At 49.9% G+C, this 14,507-nt stretch overlaps 2 protein-coding genes across 5 annotated transcripts in view; one reads left to right on the plus strand and one right to left on the minus strand.

Annotated features, from left to right (window-relative positions):
• The window catches only part of DPP7 (dipeptidyl peptidase 7), a 25,815-nt gene extending 21,851 nt beyond the window's left edge, over positions 1-3,964 (minus strand). Inside the window, exons 1-2 of the mRNA XM_038767993.1 lie at positions 3,885-3,964; positions 904-1,026 (exon numbers count right to left, since the gene is read on the minus strand). Coding sequence (XP_038623921.1) covers positions 904-1,026; positions 3,885-3,921 — 160 coding nt within the window. The 5' untranslated portion in view covers positions 3,922-3,964. The remainder of the gene's footprint in view (positions 1-903; positions 1,027-3,884) is intronic.
• Positions 3,965-7,197: 3,233 nt separating this feature from the next.
• Positions 7,198-14,507, plus strand: part of LOC119946575 (dual specificity testis-specific protein kinase 1-like) — a 45,856-nt gene continuing 38,546 nt past the window's right edge. Inside the window, exon 1 of one of the 4 annotated variants that reach the window (XM_038767974.1) lies at positions 7,198-7,329. The gene's annotated coding sequence lies outside the window, so the exon portion shown is untranslated. Of the gene's footprint in view, positions 7,330-13,248; positions 13,306-13,460; positions 13,486-14,507 lie in introns of those variants that run through there. The other 3 variants (XM_038767971.1, XM_038767973.1, XM_038767972.1) reach the window with 3 other exon arrangements.

A 14,507-nucleotide genomic window follows, 5' to 3' on the forward strand; every position in this document is an offset into this window, starting at 1 on the left:
GGACTAAGCTCTTGGGAAGTCCAAGTTGGCAACATCGAGAGACGGTCCCTACCCAACAGTGGGCTCACAATCTAGAAGGGGGAGACAGACAACAAAACCAAACACATTAACAAAATAAAATAAGTAGAATAGATATGTACAAGTAAAATAAATAGAGTAATAACTAATTACTAATTAGTATTAGTATTACTATTAGTAATTACTAATTTCTAATAATAATTCTAATTATTTATTTATTTTACCTGTACATATCTATTCTATTTGTTTTATTTTGTTAGTAAATAGAATAGATATGTACAAGTAAAATAAATAGAGTAATAACTAATTACTAATTAGTATTAGTATTACTATTAGTAATTACTAATTTCTAATAATAATTCTAATTATTTATTCATTTTACCCGTACATATCTATTCTATTTATTTTATTTTGTTAGTAAATAGAATAGATATGTACAAGTAAAATAAATAGAGTAATAACTAATTACTAATTAGTATTAGTATTACTATTAGTAATAACTAATTTCTAATAATAATTCTAATTATTTATTTATTTTACCTGTACATATCTATTCTATTTATTTTATTTTGTTAGTATGTTTGGTTTTGTTCTCTGTCTCCCCCTTTCAGACTGTGAGCCCACTGTTGGGTAGGGACCGTCTCTAGACGTTGCCAACTTGGACTTCCCAAGCGCTTAGTCCAGTGCTCTGCACACAGTAAGCGCTCAGTAAATACAATTGATTGATTGATTGATTAACAACTAATTCTTCGATCGTATTTATTGAGCACTTACTGGGCGTGCTAAGCGCTCACCGTCTAGAAGGGGGCGAATGTCGTCGTACGGCCCTCTCCCAAGCGCTGAGCCCAGCGCTCTGCACACCGTAGGCGCGATGGAGTGATTTACCTGTGATCAGGTACCTCTGGAGGTAAGTCTGGTTTCCGTAGCTCTCGAAATTAAAATGGTCCAACATCTGCTCAAAGTAGCGCTCCCGGAAGCCGGCGTCCAGCACATCCGCAGCTGTGGGGCCTGCAGGGGCGAGATTCCAGACCCCTCGACTCACCACGTCTCCAGAGCGGGGACAATTCCAACCCCATTGCCAACTTGTGCTTCCCAAGCGCTTAGTACAGTGCTCTGCACACAGGAAGCGCTCAATAAATACGATTGAATGAATGAACCCCATTGGAGTTGGGTACTGTATTGTCATCATCATCATCATCAATCGTATTTATTGAGCGCTTACTATGTGCAGAGCACTGGACTAAGCGCTTGGGAAGTACAAATCGGCAACATCTAGAGACAGTCCCTACCCAACAGTGGGCTCACAGTCTAAAAGGGGGAGACAGAGAACAAAACCAAACATACTAACAAAATAAAATAAATAGAATAGATATGTCCCGTGCGCTTAGTACAGTGCTCTGCACCCTGTCACGGGGGCAGCGAAGCTCGGAAGTCACCTCCAGGGTGGGGACAGGCCGTCCTCCCAAGGGGACACCGGGGGCAGGGGGATGGTTTTGGTTGCCCATAATAATAATAATAAATAATAATGATGATATTTGTTAAGCGCTTACTATGTCCAAAGCACTGGGGAGGTTACAAGGTGATCAGGTTGTCCCTCGGGGGGCTCACAGTCTTAATCCCCATTTTCCAGATGAGGTCACTGAGGCCCAGAGAAGTGAAGTGACTTGCCCAAAGTCACCCAGCTGACAGTTGGCAGAGCTGGGATTCGAACCCATGACCTTTGACTCCAAAGCCCGGACTCTTTCCACCGAGCCACGCTGCTTTGTAGACTACACGAAGACTATACTAGACTATAAGTTCGTTGTGGGCCGGGAAAGTCTCTGTTCATTGTTGTGTTGTCCCCTCCAGTGCGCTTAGTCCAGTGCTCTGCACACAGTAAGCGCTCAATAAATAGGATTAAACGAATAAATGTTGGGGGGCTGATGGGCCGAGTTTCCTGGAGAGGTTGAGGAAGCCGGGAATGGTTGGACCAAAAATTCCGGAGACAAAGACGGAATTATGGCGGGGGCAGGAGCCTGGAGGAAGCTGAGAGAGTATTCATTTATTCGATCATATTTATTGAGCGCTTACTGTGTGCAGAGCACTGTACTAAGCGCTTGGGAGAGGACAACACAACGATATACAGTGACATTCCCTGCCCACAGCGAGCTTCCAGTCTAGAGGGGGAGACAGACATGAATAGGAGAAGCAGAGTGGCTCAGTGGAAAGAGCCCAAGCTTTGTATTCGATTCTATTCTATATTTATTTTATTCTGTTAATATGTTTTGTTTTGTTGTCTGTCTCCCCCTTCGAGACTGTGAGCCCACTGTTGGGGAGGGACCGACTCTATATGTTGCCAACTTGGACTTCCCAAGCGCTTAGTACAGTCCTCTGCACACAGTAAGCACTCAATAAATACGATTGAATGAATGAATGAATGGAGTCAAAGGTCATGGGTTTGAATCCCGGCTCCGCCAATTGTCATCTGTGTGACTTTGGGCAAGTCACATCACTTCTCTGGGCCTCCGTACCTCGTCTGGAAAATGGGGATGAAGACTGTGAGCCCCCCGTGGGCCAACCTCATCACCTTGTAATCTCCCCAGCGCTTAGAACAGTGTTTTGCATATAGTAAGCGCTTAATAAATGCCATCATCATCATCATCATCATTATTATTATTATTATTATTATTATTATTATTATTATATCCCAGCCTCCCCTTCCCCTCAGCCGCCCCGCACCCCCAAATCCCTCCTCCCGTCTCACCTCCCCTTTCCCCCCAGCCTTTCTCCCACAGATCCCAGCCTCCCCTTCCCCCTAGCAGCCCCCACCCCAAATCCCACCTCCCCTCTCATCTCCCCTTCCCCCCCAGCCTTTCCCCCCAGATCCCAGCCTCCCCTTCCCCCCAGCCTCCTCCCCCCCCCCCCCCCCCCCAAATCCCTCCTTCCCTCTCACCTTCCCTTTTCCCGCAGCTTTTTCCCCGGCCAGATCCCAGCCTCCCCTTCCCCAGCCTCCTCCCACCCCCAAATCGGGCCTCCCCTCTCATCTCCCCCTTCCCCCAGCCGCCCCCACCCCCAAATCCCTCCTCCCCTCTCACCTCCCCTTTCCCCCCAGCCTTTCCCCCCCAGATCCCAGCCTTCCCTTCCCCCTAGCAGCCCCCACCCCAAATCCCTCCTCCCCTCTCATCTCCCCCTTCCCCCCCAGCCTTTCCCCCCCAGATCCCAGCCTCCCCTTCCCCCCAGCCTCCTCCCACCCCCCAAATCCGGCCTCCCCTTTCATCTCCCCTTTCCCCCAGCCTTCTCCTCCAGATCCCAGCCTCCCCTTCCCCCCAGCCTCCTCCCACCCCCTAAATCCCTCCTCCCCTTTCACCTCCCCTTTCCCCCAGCCTTCTCCCCCAGATCCCAGCCTCCCCTTCCCCCCAGCTTCCTCCCACCCCCCCAAATCCGGTCTCCCCTCTCATCTCCCCTTTCCCCCAGCCTTCTCCTCCAGATCCCAGCCTCCTCTTCCCCCCAGCCTCCTCCCACCCCCCAAATCCGGCCTCCCCTTTCACCTCCCCTTTCCCCCCAGCCTTTCCCCCCCAGATCCCAGCCTCCCCTTCCCCCCAGCCTCCTCCCACCCCCCAAATCCGGTCTCCCCTCTCATCTCCCCTTTCCCCCAGCCTTCTCCTCCAGATCCCAGCCTCCCCTTCCCCCCAGCCTCCTCCCACCCCCAATCTCTCCTCCCTTCCCCCCAGATCCCAGCCTCCACTTCCCCCCAGCCTCCTCCCACCCCCCAAATCCCTCCTCCCCTTTCATCTCCCCCTTCCCCCCAACCTTTCCCCCCCAGATCCCAGCCTGTCCCCCTAGCAGCCCCCCAAATCCGATCCATCCCCTCTTGCCACCCCTTTTACCCAGCAACAGGAGGGCAAGGAGGATTCGGGGGGCCATGGTGGCCCAGGCCGGGAGCCCGTCACGAGGCCCGGGGGGGGACCCCCCCACCAACCCCCACCACCACCACATGTGACACCCCGTCACGAGCCTGCCCGGCTCCGCCTGCCACCTCCTCCAATCATCAGCATCGCAATAATGATAATAATAATCATCATAATAATGACATTTGTTAAGCCTTCACTATGTGCCAAAGAATAATAATAACACTAATAATAATGACGGCATTTGTTCAGCCTTTACTCTGTGCCAAGCCCTGTTCTAAGCGCTGGGCCAGAGCCAAGGCGATCAGGCTGTCCCCCGGGGGGCTCCCAGTCTCCATCCCCATTTTCCAGATGAGGGAACTGAGGCCCGGGGGAGTGGAGTGACTCGCCCAAGGTCACACAGCCGATAAGCGGCTGTGAGCGCGGTGTGGGCAGGAATGGTCTGAAGGTGCTGCTGAATTGTACTTTCCAAGCGCTTAGTACAGTGCTCTGCACACAGGAAGCGCTCAATAAATACGATTGAATGAATGAATGAATTGCTCTATTTTTTTACTTGTACATATTTAGTCTATTTATTTTATTTTGTTAATATGTTTTGTTTCGTTGTCTGTCTCCCCCTTCTAGACTGTGAGCCCACTGTTGGGTAGGGACCGACTCTAGATGTTGCCAACTTGGAGTTCCCAAGCGCTTAGTACAGTGCTCTGCACACAGTAAGCGCTCAATAAATACGATTGAATGAATGAATGAATGAATGTCCCCCCCTCCCCCCAGACTTTGAGGCCGTTGCGCGCAGGGATCGTCTCTATTTGTTGCTGAATTGTACTTCCCCAGCGCTTAGTACAGTGCTCTGCACACAGTGAGCGCTCAATAAATAAGATTGATTGTGTATCTCCCCCCACCGCCAGACTGTGAGCCCGGTGTGAGAAGGGATTGTCTCTGTTGCTGAATTGTACTTCCCCAGCGCTTAGTACAGTGCTCTGCACATAGTGAGGGGTAGGGACCGTCTCTATATGTTGCCAACTTGTGCTTCTCAAGCGCTTAGTCCAGTGCTTTGCACACAGTAAGCGCTCAATAAATACGATTGAATGAATGAATAAATGAATAAATAAGATTGATTGTCTATCTCTCCCCACGCCAGACTGCGAGCCCGTGTGGGCAGAGATTGTCTCTATTGGTTGCTGAATTGTACTTCCCCAGTGCTTAGTACAGTGCTCTGCACACAGTGAGCGCTCAATAAATAGGATTGATTGTCTATCTGCCCCCCGCCAGACTGCGAGCCCGTGTGGGCAGGGATTGTCTCTATTGGTTGCTGAATTGTACTTCCCCAGCGCTTAGTACAGTGCTCTGCACACAGTGAGCGCTCAATAAATAGCATTGATTGTCTATCTACCCCCCCAACCAGACTGTGAGCTGGGTGTGGGCAGAGATTGTCTCTATTGGTTGCTGAATTGTACTTCCCCAGCGCTTAGTACAGTGCTCTGCACACAGTAAGCGCTCAATAAATACAATTGAAACAATGAATTCAACCTCTGACTCTTTCCACTGAGCCCCGCTGCTTCTATACCCCCAGAACTCCCATCCCCAGCCTCACATTACCCCACACGGGGCCTCCACCCCAGCTCCCCTGCGGCTAGATCGGGGCTGGGATCTTGGGCCTCAGTTTCCCCATCTCAATAATAATTTGGGTATTTGTTAAGTGTTTACTATGTGCCAGGCACCGTACTAAGCGCTGGAGCGGATACGAGCAAATCGGGTTGGACACTGTCCCTGCCCTGGGCTCACTGTCTCTATCCTCATTTGACAGATGAGGGAACTGAGGCCCAGAGAAATAATAATAATAACAATAATGGTATTTGTCAAGTGCTTACTATAGGCCAAACACTGTTCTAAGCGCTGGGGTAGATACAAGGTGATCAGGTTGTCCCACGGGGGGCTCACAGTCTTCATCCCCATTTTCCAGGTGAGGTAAATGAGGCTCAGAGAAGTAAAGTGACTTACCCCAGGGCACATAGCAGACAGGTGGAGGAGCCGGGATTAGAACCCATGGCCCTCTGACTCTCAGGCCCGGGCTCAAGCCCCTATGCTAAAAGCTGCTAGAAGCAGCGTGACTCAGTGGAAAGAGCCCGGGCTTGGGAGCCAGAGGTCATGGGTTCTGATTCCGACTCCGCCACCTGTCTGCTGTGTGACTTTGGGCGAATCACTTCACTTCTCTGGGCTTCAGTTCCCTCATCTGGAAAATGGGGATGAAGACTGTGAGGCCCACGTGGGACAACCTCATTACCTTGTACCTACCCCAGGGCTTAGAACGGTGCTCGGCACATAGTAAGTGCTTAACAAATACCACTATTATTATTATTATTATTATTATTATTATTATTATTATTATTATTATTATTAAAAGTAGTTAGAATAATCTCCCCACTTCCCCTAATAATAATAATAATGGCATTTATTAAGCGCTTACTATGTGCAAAGCACTGTTCTAAGCACTGGGGAGGTTACAAGGTGATCAGGTTGTTCCTCGGGGGGCTCACAGTCTTAATCACCATTTTACAGATCATCATCATCACCATCAATCGTATTTATTGAGCGCTTACTGTGTGCAGAGCACTGTACTAAGCGCTTGGGAAGTCCAAGTTGGCAACAGTGAGATAACTGAGGCCCAGAGAAGCGAAGTGACTCGCCCAAAGTCACGCAGCTGACAATTGGCGGAGCTGGGGTTTGAACCCATGACCTCTCCGACTACCCTCCGGCCTGAGATGCCGGGAAGTGTCGGTCTTTGGAAGCGTGAAGGGATCAGATGCGTCCAGGGCCCAAGCCCGGCTGGTACACAGTGAAATCTCGTCGCGAACCTCTGGCCCACGTCCCGCCTCGGGCCTGGAACGCCCTCCTTCCTCAAATCCCAAATCCCTGCCCCTTCAAAGCCTCACTGAAGTCCCATCTCCTCCTCCAAGAGGCCTTCCCTGACTAAGCCCCCCGTTTCCTCTTCTCCCACTCCCTTCTGCCTCATCCTGACTCGCTCCCTTTCTTCATCCTCCCCCCCAACCAACCCCACAGCACTCAAGTCCCTCTCCGTCATTTATTTCTTTCTATTAATGTCCGTCTCCCCCTCTGGACCGTAAGCTCGTTGTGGGCAGGGAATATCTCTGTTTATTATACCGTCCCCTCCCAAGCGCTCAGTCCAGTGTTCGGCACGCAGTGAGCGCTCGATAAATCCGACTGAACGGACGACTCCGGTCTTCCACGGTCCTGCCGTTCAGCACTGCCAGCGTTTTTATTTGCCCTTTAGCCGCTCGATGGTTTTCCCAGTTCCCAGCAGCCCCTGTCTGGAATGTGACCGGATTGTTCAGAGCGGCAGAAGGGGAGCTGCCCTTTGTCTCCGTTCCGGGAATTCCCAAAAGAAAGTCGAGATGGAGAGCGTTCGGTGAGCTGGCCAGAATCTATGGGTGGGCCGAAGTGGGGCTGGGGTGGAGGGGGGATGCCTCGCTTCCCAAACTGCCGTGACGGTCAGTAGAGGAAGACGACTGGATGGCAAGATTCATTCATCCAGTCGTATTTATTGAGCGCTTACTGTGCGCAGAGCACCGGACTAAGCGCTTGGAAAATACAATTCGGCGACAGATAGGGATGGTCCCTACCCAACAACAGGTTCACAGTCTAAAAGGCGGGTGGGGGGGAGACAGACAACGAAACAAAACGAAGCAAGCAGAAGGCATTGATAGCATCAATGGAAATCAATAGAACTATAGATACACATCATTAATAAAATAAATAGAATAAGATGAGAAAGTCTCCTCCGACTGCAACCAGTGGGCCTGAGGGCACTGGGGCCTGCCGGCCCGTGGGCTAAATTTTCATTTTGAGGTCAGAGGTGAATTTAGTAGGAGAACCCGAGGCTTACGGCATTGAGGGGAGGAAGCTAAAAATGTTCCGGGGGACCCTGGAGACCTTTTGGTGGGGAGGGCTGGTTTGAGGGTGGAGGTAAATAAACAGAGCCCTGTCAGACTGCATTGGGAAACTAATCTTGGACTGATGGATCATATTTATCCTGTGCGCAGGGTACTGTACTAAGAGCTTGGGAGAGTAGCTTGGGAGAGCTCTGGAGCTCGGAAGAAGCAGCGTGACGTAATTTGGAGAGATCCCGGGCCTAAGAGTCAGAAGATCCAGCTCCACCACTTGTCTGCTGTGTGACCCGGGACAAGTCACTTCCCTTCTCTGGGCCTCAGTCACCTCATCCGTAAAATGGGGATGGAGAACGGGAGCCCCACGTGGGACGGGGACTGTGTCCAACCCGATTTGCCGGCGCTTAATACAGTGCCTGGAACATTGTAAGCGCTTAGCAGATACTGAAATCATCATTATTAATGTTACCACGCAACGATATCACAGACACACTCCCTGCCCACTTATAATCTTCTGATATTGTATTATATAATATGATATAAGCTTATACTCTCGTGGGAGAGACACTTTGTATATAAAATAAATTAGGGATAAGAGTTAGGAGCTCTGGGGCCGGGGATGGAGGTGGTGAATTAAGGGAGCAAATCAGGGCGACGCAGAAGCGAGTGGGAGAAGGGGAAAGGAGGGCTTAGTCAGGGAAGGCTTCTCGGAGGAGATGGGCCTTCAGTAAGGCTTTGAAAGAGGGGAGAGTCATCGTCTGTCGGAGGCAGGATGTGGTGAGAGGTCGGCGGCGAGATAGGGGAGATGGAGGCCCAGGGAAAAGGTTGGCGATAGAGCAGTGAAGTGTGTGGGCCGGGTTCGAGGAGGAGAAGTAGGAGGGGATGAGGTGATTGAGTTTCTTTTTGATGCGGAGGTGGATGGACTGGAGGTTCTTGAGGAATGGGGAAATGCGGGCTGAACATTTCGGTGGAAAAATGATCCGGGCAACCGAGTGAAGTATGAACTGGAGAGGGGAGAGAGAGGAGGCCGATAGCGTAATCTAAGGGGGATAAGTTTGGCAGCAGTTTGGGTAGCGAGAAAGGACAGATTTTAGCAATGTTCTGAAGGCTGATCTGACAGGATTTAGTGATAGACCGAACGTGTGGGTTGCATGAGAGAGAGGAGTCAAAGATAAAAACCAAAGTTAAGGGCTTGTGAGACAGGAAGGATGGAGGTGCCGTCTACAGTGGTGGGAAAGCCACGGGGAGGAGGACAGGGTTTGGGTGGGAAGATAAGGAGCTCTGGTTTGGAGATGTTGGCATCAGGACAGCCAAGTAGCGATGTCTTGAAGGCAGGAGGAAATGTGAGGCTGCAGAGAGGGAGAGAGATCAGGGCTGGAGATGGAGATTTGGGAATCATCCTCGTAGAGGTGGGAGTTGAAGCCATGGGAGTGAATAATAATAATAATAATGTTGGCATTTATGAAGCGCTTACTATGTGCAAAGCACTGTTCTAAGCGCAGGGGAGGTTACAAGGTGATCAGCTTGCCCCACGGGGGGCTCACAGTCTTCCTGCAGGTGAGTTCTCCAAGGCAGTGGATGTAGGCGGAGAAGAGAAGGGGGTCCAGAACTGAAGCCTGAGGGACCACCACAGCGAGGGGGTGGGAGGCAGAGGAGGAGCCCGCGAAAGAGACTGAGAGGTCAGAGAGCTAGGAGGAGAACCCGGAGAGGACGGTGTCGGCGGAGCCGAGGTTGGATAACGTTTCCAGGAGAAGGGGGAGGTCCATCGTGTCGGAGGCAGCCGAGAGGTCGAGGAGGATTAGGATGGAGTAGAGGCCGTAGAGGCCGTTGCTGTGGGTTTGGTAGAGGCCAAAAGAGGGGCTCCACAAGGGACTAAAGCTAAAACATTGGCTCCACTGCCCTCCGTCTGACTCCAATGGGCGGAGTTGACCAGCTCTGCCCGTGCCAACTTGTACTTCCCAAGCGCTTAGTACAGTGCTCTGCACACAGTAAGCGCTCAACAAATACGATTGATTGATTGATTGATTGATTGATTGATTGATATAGCTTTAATTCTATTTGTTCTGATGACTTTTACACCTGTCCGCATGTTTTTTTTTTGTTGTCCGTCTCCCCCTTCTAGACTGTGAGCCCGTTGTTGGGTAGGGACCGCCTCTATATGTCACCGACTTGTACTTGCCAAGCGCTTAGTACAGTGCTCTGCACACAGTAAGTGCTCAATAAATATGATTGATTGATTGATAAACCCCAAATTCCAAAAGCCCCAATAAAGCACCAGAAGCAGCGAGGCCTTCCCAGACTGAGCCCCCTCCTTCCTCTCCCCCTCCTCCTCCTCCCCCCCCAACCTTACCTCCTTCCCTTCCCCACAGCACCTGTATATATGTATATATGTTTGTACGCATTTATTACTCTATTTATTTTACTTGTACATATTCTATTTATTTTATTTTGTTAATATGTTTTGTTTTGTTCTCTGTCTCCCCCTTCTAGACTGTGAGCCCGCTGTTGGGGAGGGGCCGTCTCTAGATGTTGCCAACTTGGACTTCCCAAGCGCTTAGTCCAGTGCTCTGCACACAGTAAGCGCTCAATAAATACGATTGATTGAACGAATGAATGAACACTGGGTAGAGCACGGGCCTGAGTGTCAGAAGGACCTGGGTTCTAATTCCGACTCTGCCACAAATCTGCTGTGTGTGGCCTTGGACAAGGCACTTCTCTGTGTCTCAGTTCCCTCACCTGCAAGACGGTAGCCCCTACGTGGGACATGGACTGCGTCCAAAATGATTAGCTTGTATTTACCCCAGCGCTTAGTGCGGTGCCTGGCACGTAGTAAGCGCTTAACAATTACCATAAAATAATATTCCCCGGGACAACAGCTTCTTTCACGCCTCTCTACTTCCCAAGCGCTTAGTACAGTGCTCTGCACACAGTAAGCGCTCAATAAATACGATTGAATGAATGAATGAACTCGAATCAACATTGAGGAGGGGGTTTCCATGAGCTTTTTTGGTCACAATTGAATACGGCCAAGGAGAAGGCATTGGCGTTTTTAAAAATACTTTTTTTTAACCAAACATTTCTTTCACTTCACTTTTCTGGACCTCAGTTCTCTCATCTGCAAATGGGGATTAAAAGACTGTGACTCCCACGTAGGACATGGCCTGGATCCAAGCTTGGCTCAGGGGAAAGAGCACGGGTTTAGGAGTCAGAGGTCATGGGTTCGAATGCCTGCTCCACCACTTGTCAGCTAGGTGACCTCGGGCAAGCCACTTCACTTCCCTGGGCCTCAGTTCCCTCATCTGTAAAATGGGGTTAAGACTGTGAGCCCCACGTGGGACAACCTGATTACTTTGTATCCCCCAAGCGCTTAGAACAGTGCTTTGCACATTGTAAGCGCTTAACAAGTACCATCATCATTATTATTATTATCCACCCGCAGCACTCAGTACAGTGCCTGGCACATAGTAAGCACTTAACAAATACCATGCAAAAAGCCCCCACCCTGTGCCCCCCACCACTGGGATTAGATACATAAAGGGGAGATGGACAACAAAACCAAACCGGTAGATGGGTGTCAAACCGTCAGAATGAATAGAATTCTAGCTAGGTGCATATCATTAGTAAAATAAATAGTATAATAATAATAATGGTGGTATTTGTTAAGCGCTTACTATGTGCAAAGCACTGAACAAAGGTGATCAGGTTGTCCCACGGGGGTCTCACAGTCTTAATCCTCATTTTACAGATGAGGGAACTGAGGACCAGAGAAGTGACGTGATCCGCCCAAAGTCCCACAGCTGGCAATTGGCGGAGCCGGGACTTGAACCCATGACCTCTGACTCCAAAGCCCGGGCTCTTTCCACGGAGCCACGAATGTCCCGTGAGGATGGGAAGATGAAGACGGGGAGCAAGAAATAAATAGAATTCTAGCTAGATGCACACCATTAGTCAAATAGAGTGGTAAATATGTCCAAGTAAATTAATAATAATAGTAATAGAGTAATGAATACAGATCTGTAGGAATGTCCTGTGAGGATGGGAAGATGAAGACAGGGAGCAAGGGATAAATAGAATTCTAGCTAGATGCGCACCGTTAGTAAAATAGAGTGGTAAATATGTCCAAGTAAATTAATAATGATAGTAATAGAGTAATGAATACAGATCTGTAGGAATGTCCCGTGAGGATGGGAAGATGAAGACGGGGAGTAAGGAATAAATAGAATTCTAGCTAGATGCGCACCGTTAGTAAAATAGAGTGGTCAATATGTCCAAGTAAATTAATAATGATGGTAATAGAGTAATGAATACAGATCTGTAGGAATGTCCTGTGAGGATGGGAAGATGAAGACGGGGAGCAAGGAATAAATAGAATTCTAGCTAGATGCGCACCGTTAGTAAAGTAGAGTGGTCGGTATGTCCAAGTAAATTAATAATAATAGCAATAGATAACGAATACAGATCTATAGGAATGTCCTGTGAGAATGGGAAGATGAAGACGGGGAGCAAGGAATAAATGGAATTCTAGCTAGATGCGCACCGTCAGTAAAGTAGAGTGGTCGGTATGTCCAAGTAAATTAATAATAATAGTAATAGATAATGAATACAGATCTATAGGAATGTCCTGTGAGAATGGGAAGATGAAGATGGGGAGCAAGGAATAAATGGAACTCTAGCTAGATGCGCACCATTAGTCAAACAGAGTGGTCAATATGTCCAAGTAAATTAATAATAATAGTAATAGAGTAATGAATACAGATCTATAGGAATGTCCTGTGAGAATGGGAAGATGAAGACGGGGAGCAAGGAATAAATGGAACTCTAGCTAGATGCGCACCATTAGTCAAACAGAGTGGTCAATATGTCCAAGTAAATTAATAATAATAGTAATAGAGTAATGAATACAGATCTATAGGAATGTCCCGTGAGGATGGGAAGATGAAGACAGGGAGTAAGGAATAAATAGAATTCTAGCTAGATGCGCACCGTTAGTAAAATAGAGTGGTCAATATGTCCAAATAAATTAACAATAATAGTAATAGAGTAATGAATACAGATCTGTAGGAATGTCCCGTGAGAATGGGAAGATGAAGACAGGGAGCAAGGAATAAATGGAATTCTAGTTAGATGCGCACCGTTAGTAAAATAGAGTGGTCGATATGTCCAAGTAAATTAATAATAATAATAGTAATAGAGTAGTGAATACAGATCTATAGGAATGTCCTGTGAGAATGGGAAGATGAAGACAGGGAGCAGGGAATAAATGGAATTCTAGCTAGATGCGCACCGTTAGTAAAATAGAGTAGTCGATATGTCAAGGTAAAATAGAGTAATAGATCTAGGAGTGTCCTGTGCAAATCAGGGAAGGGAGTGGGAGGAGAGGAGAGGGAGAGGAGAGGGGAGGAGAGGAGGGTGCAGTCGGGGAAGGCTTCCCGGAGGAGAAGGGCGTTGGCTAAGGTTGGGAGGTTTGGGGAGGCCGAGCCGGCTCCGTGCAGCGCTCGGTGGGTGGGGGCCGGGGGCCGGGGGGGCCGGGGGGCCGGGGGGCCGGGGGACCGGGGGGCCGGGGGAGCCGGGGGACCGGGGGGCCGGGGGGCCGGGGGCCGGGGGGCGGGCCCGGGGGCGGAGCGCCGCGCTGGGGGCCGGCTCGGGCCGGCAGCGGAGCCCGCGGAGCCCGGCCGCAGGTGAGCGGGCCGGGGGGCACGGCCGGGGGGCACGGCCGGGGGGCACGGCCGGGGGGGGAGGGGGGCAGCAGCCTCCGGGAGCCTCCCCTTCCTCCCTCCCTTCTCCCCCTCCCCACTTTTTCTTCCCCCCCTCCCCACTTTTCCCCTTCTCCCTCTCCCCTCCTTTTCTCCTCCCCTCTTCTCCCCCTCCCCACTTTTTCTCCTCCCCCCTTGTCCCCCTCCCCAATTTATCCCTTCCCCCTCCCCACTTTTCCCCTCCTCCTTCTTCTCCTCCCCTTCCCTCTTTTCCCCCCTCCTCTTCTCTCCCTCTCACTTCTTCTTTCTTTCTCTCTTTCTCTCTTTCTCTCTTTCTTTTTCTTTCTTCTTTCCTTCCTTTCTTTCTTTCCTACCTTTTTTCCTTTCCTTCTTTCCATCCTTTCCTTCTTTCCTTCCTTTCTTCCTTTCCTTCTTTCCTTCCTTCCTTTCTTTCCTTCTTCCCGCCTCCTTCCCTCCTTCCCTTCCCTCCCTTCCTTCCTTCCCTTCCCATCCTTCCCTTCCTTCCTTTCTTCCTTTCTTTCTTTCCTTCCTTTCTTCCTTCCTTTCCTTCTTTCCTTTCCTCCCCTCCTCCCTCCCTCCCTACCTCCGTCCCTCCCTCCCTTCCTCCGTCCCTCCCTCCCTTCCTTCCTCCCTTCCTCCCTTCCTTCCTCCCTTCCTTCCTTCTTTCCTTCTTTCCTTCCTTCCTTTTTATTGAGCACTTACTGTGTGCAGAGCACTGTACTAAGTGCTTCCTTCCTTCCTTCCATCGTATTTATTGAGCGCTTACTGTGTGGAGAACACTGTACTAAGTGCTTTCTTCCCCGTCCCCCCATCTCCCTCCCCCATCCCCCCATCTCCCCCCCGCCCCACATCCCTGCGGGCCCATGGGTCGCAGCGCTCCTCTAATGAGAACAGTGGGGTGTGCTAAGCTCCTACTAATAATTATCATAATCACTAGGGTACTTATTAAGCCCTTACTATGCGCCAAGCACCGTTCTAAGCGCCGC

This window comes from Tachyglossus aculeatus, chromosome 27 (assembly GCF_015852505.1).
Source record: "Tachyglossus aculeatus isolate mTacAcu1 chromosome 27, mTacAcu1.pri, whole genome shotgun sequence".
Lineage (NCBI taxonomy): Eukaryota > Metazoa > Chordata > Mammalia > Monotremata > Tachyglossidae > Tachyglossus > Tachyglossus aculeatus.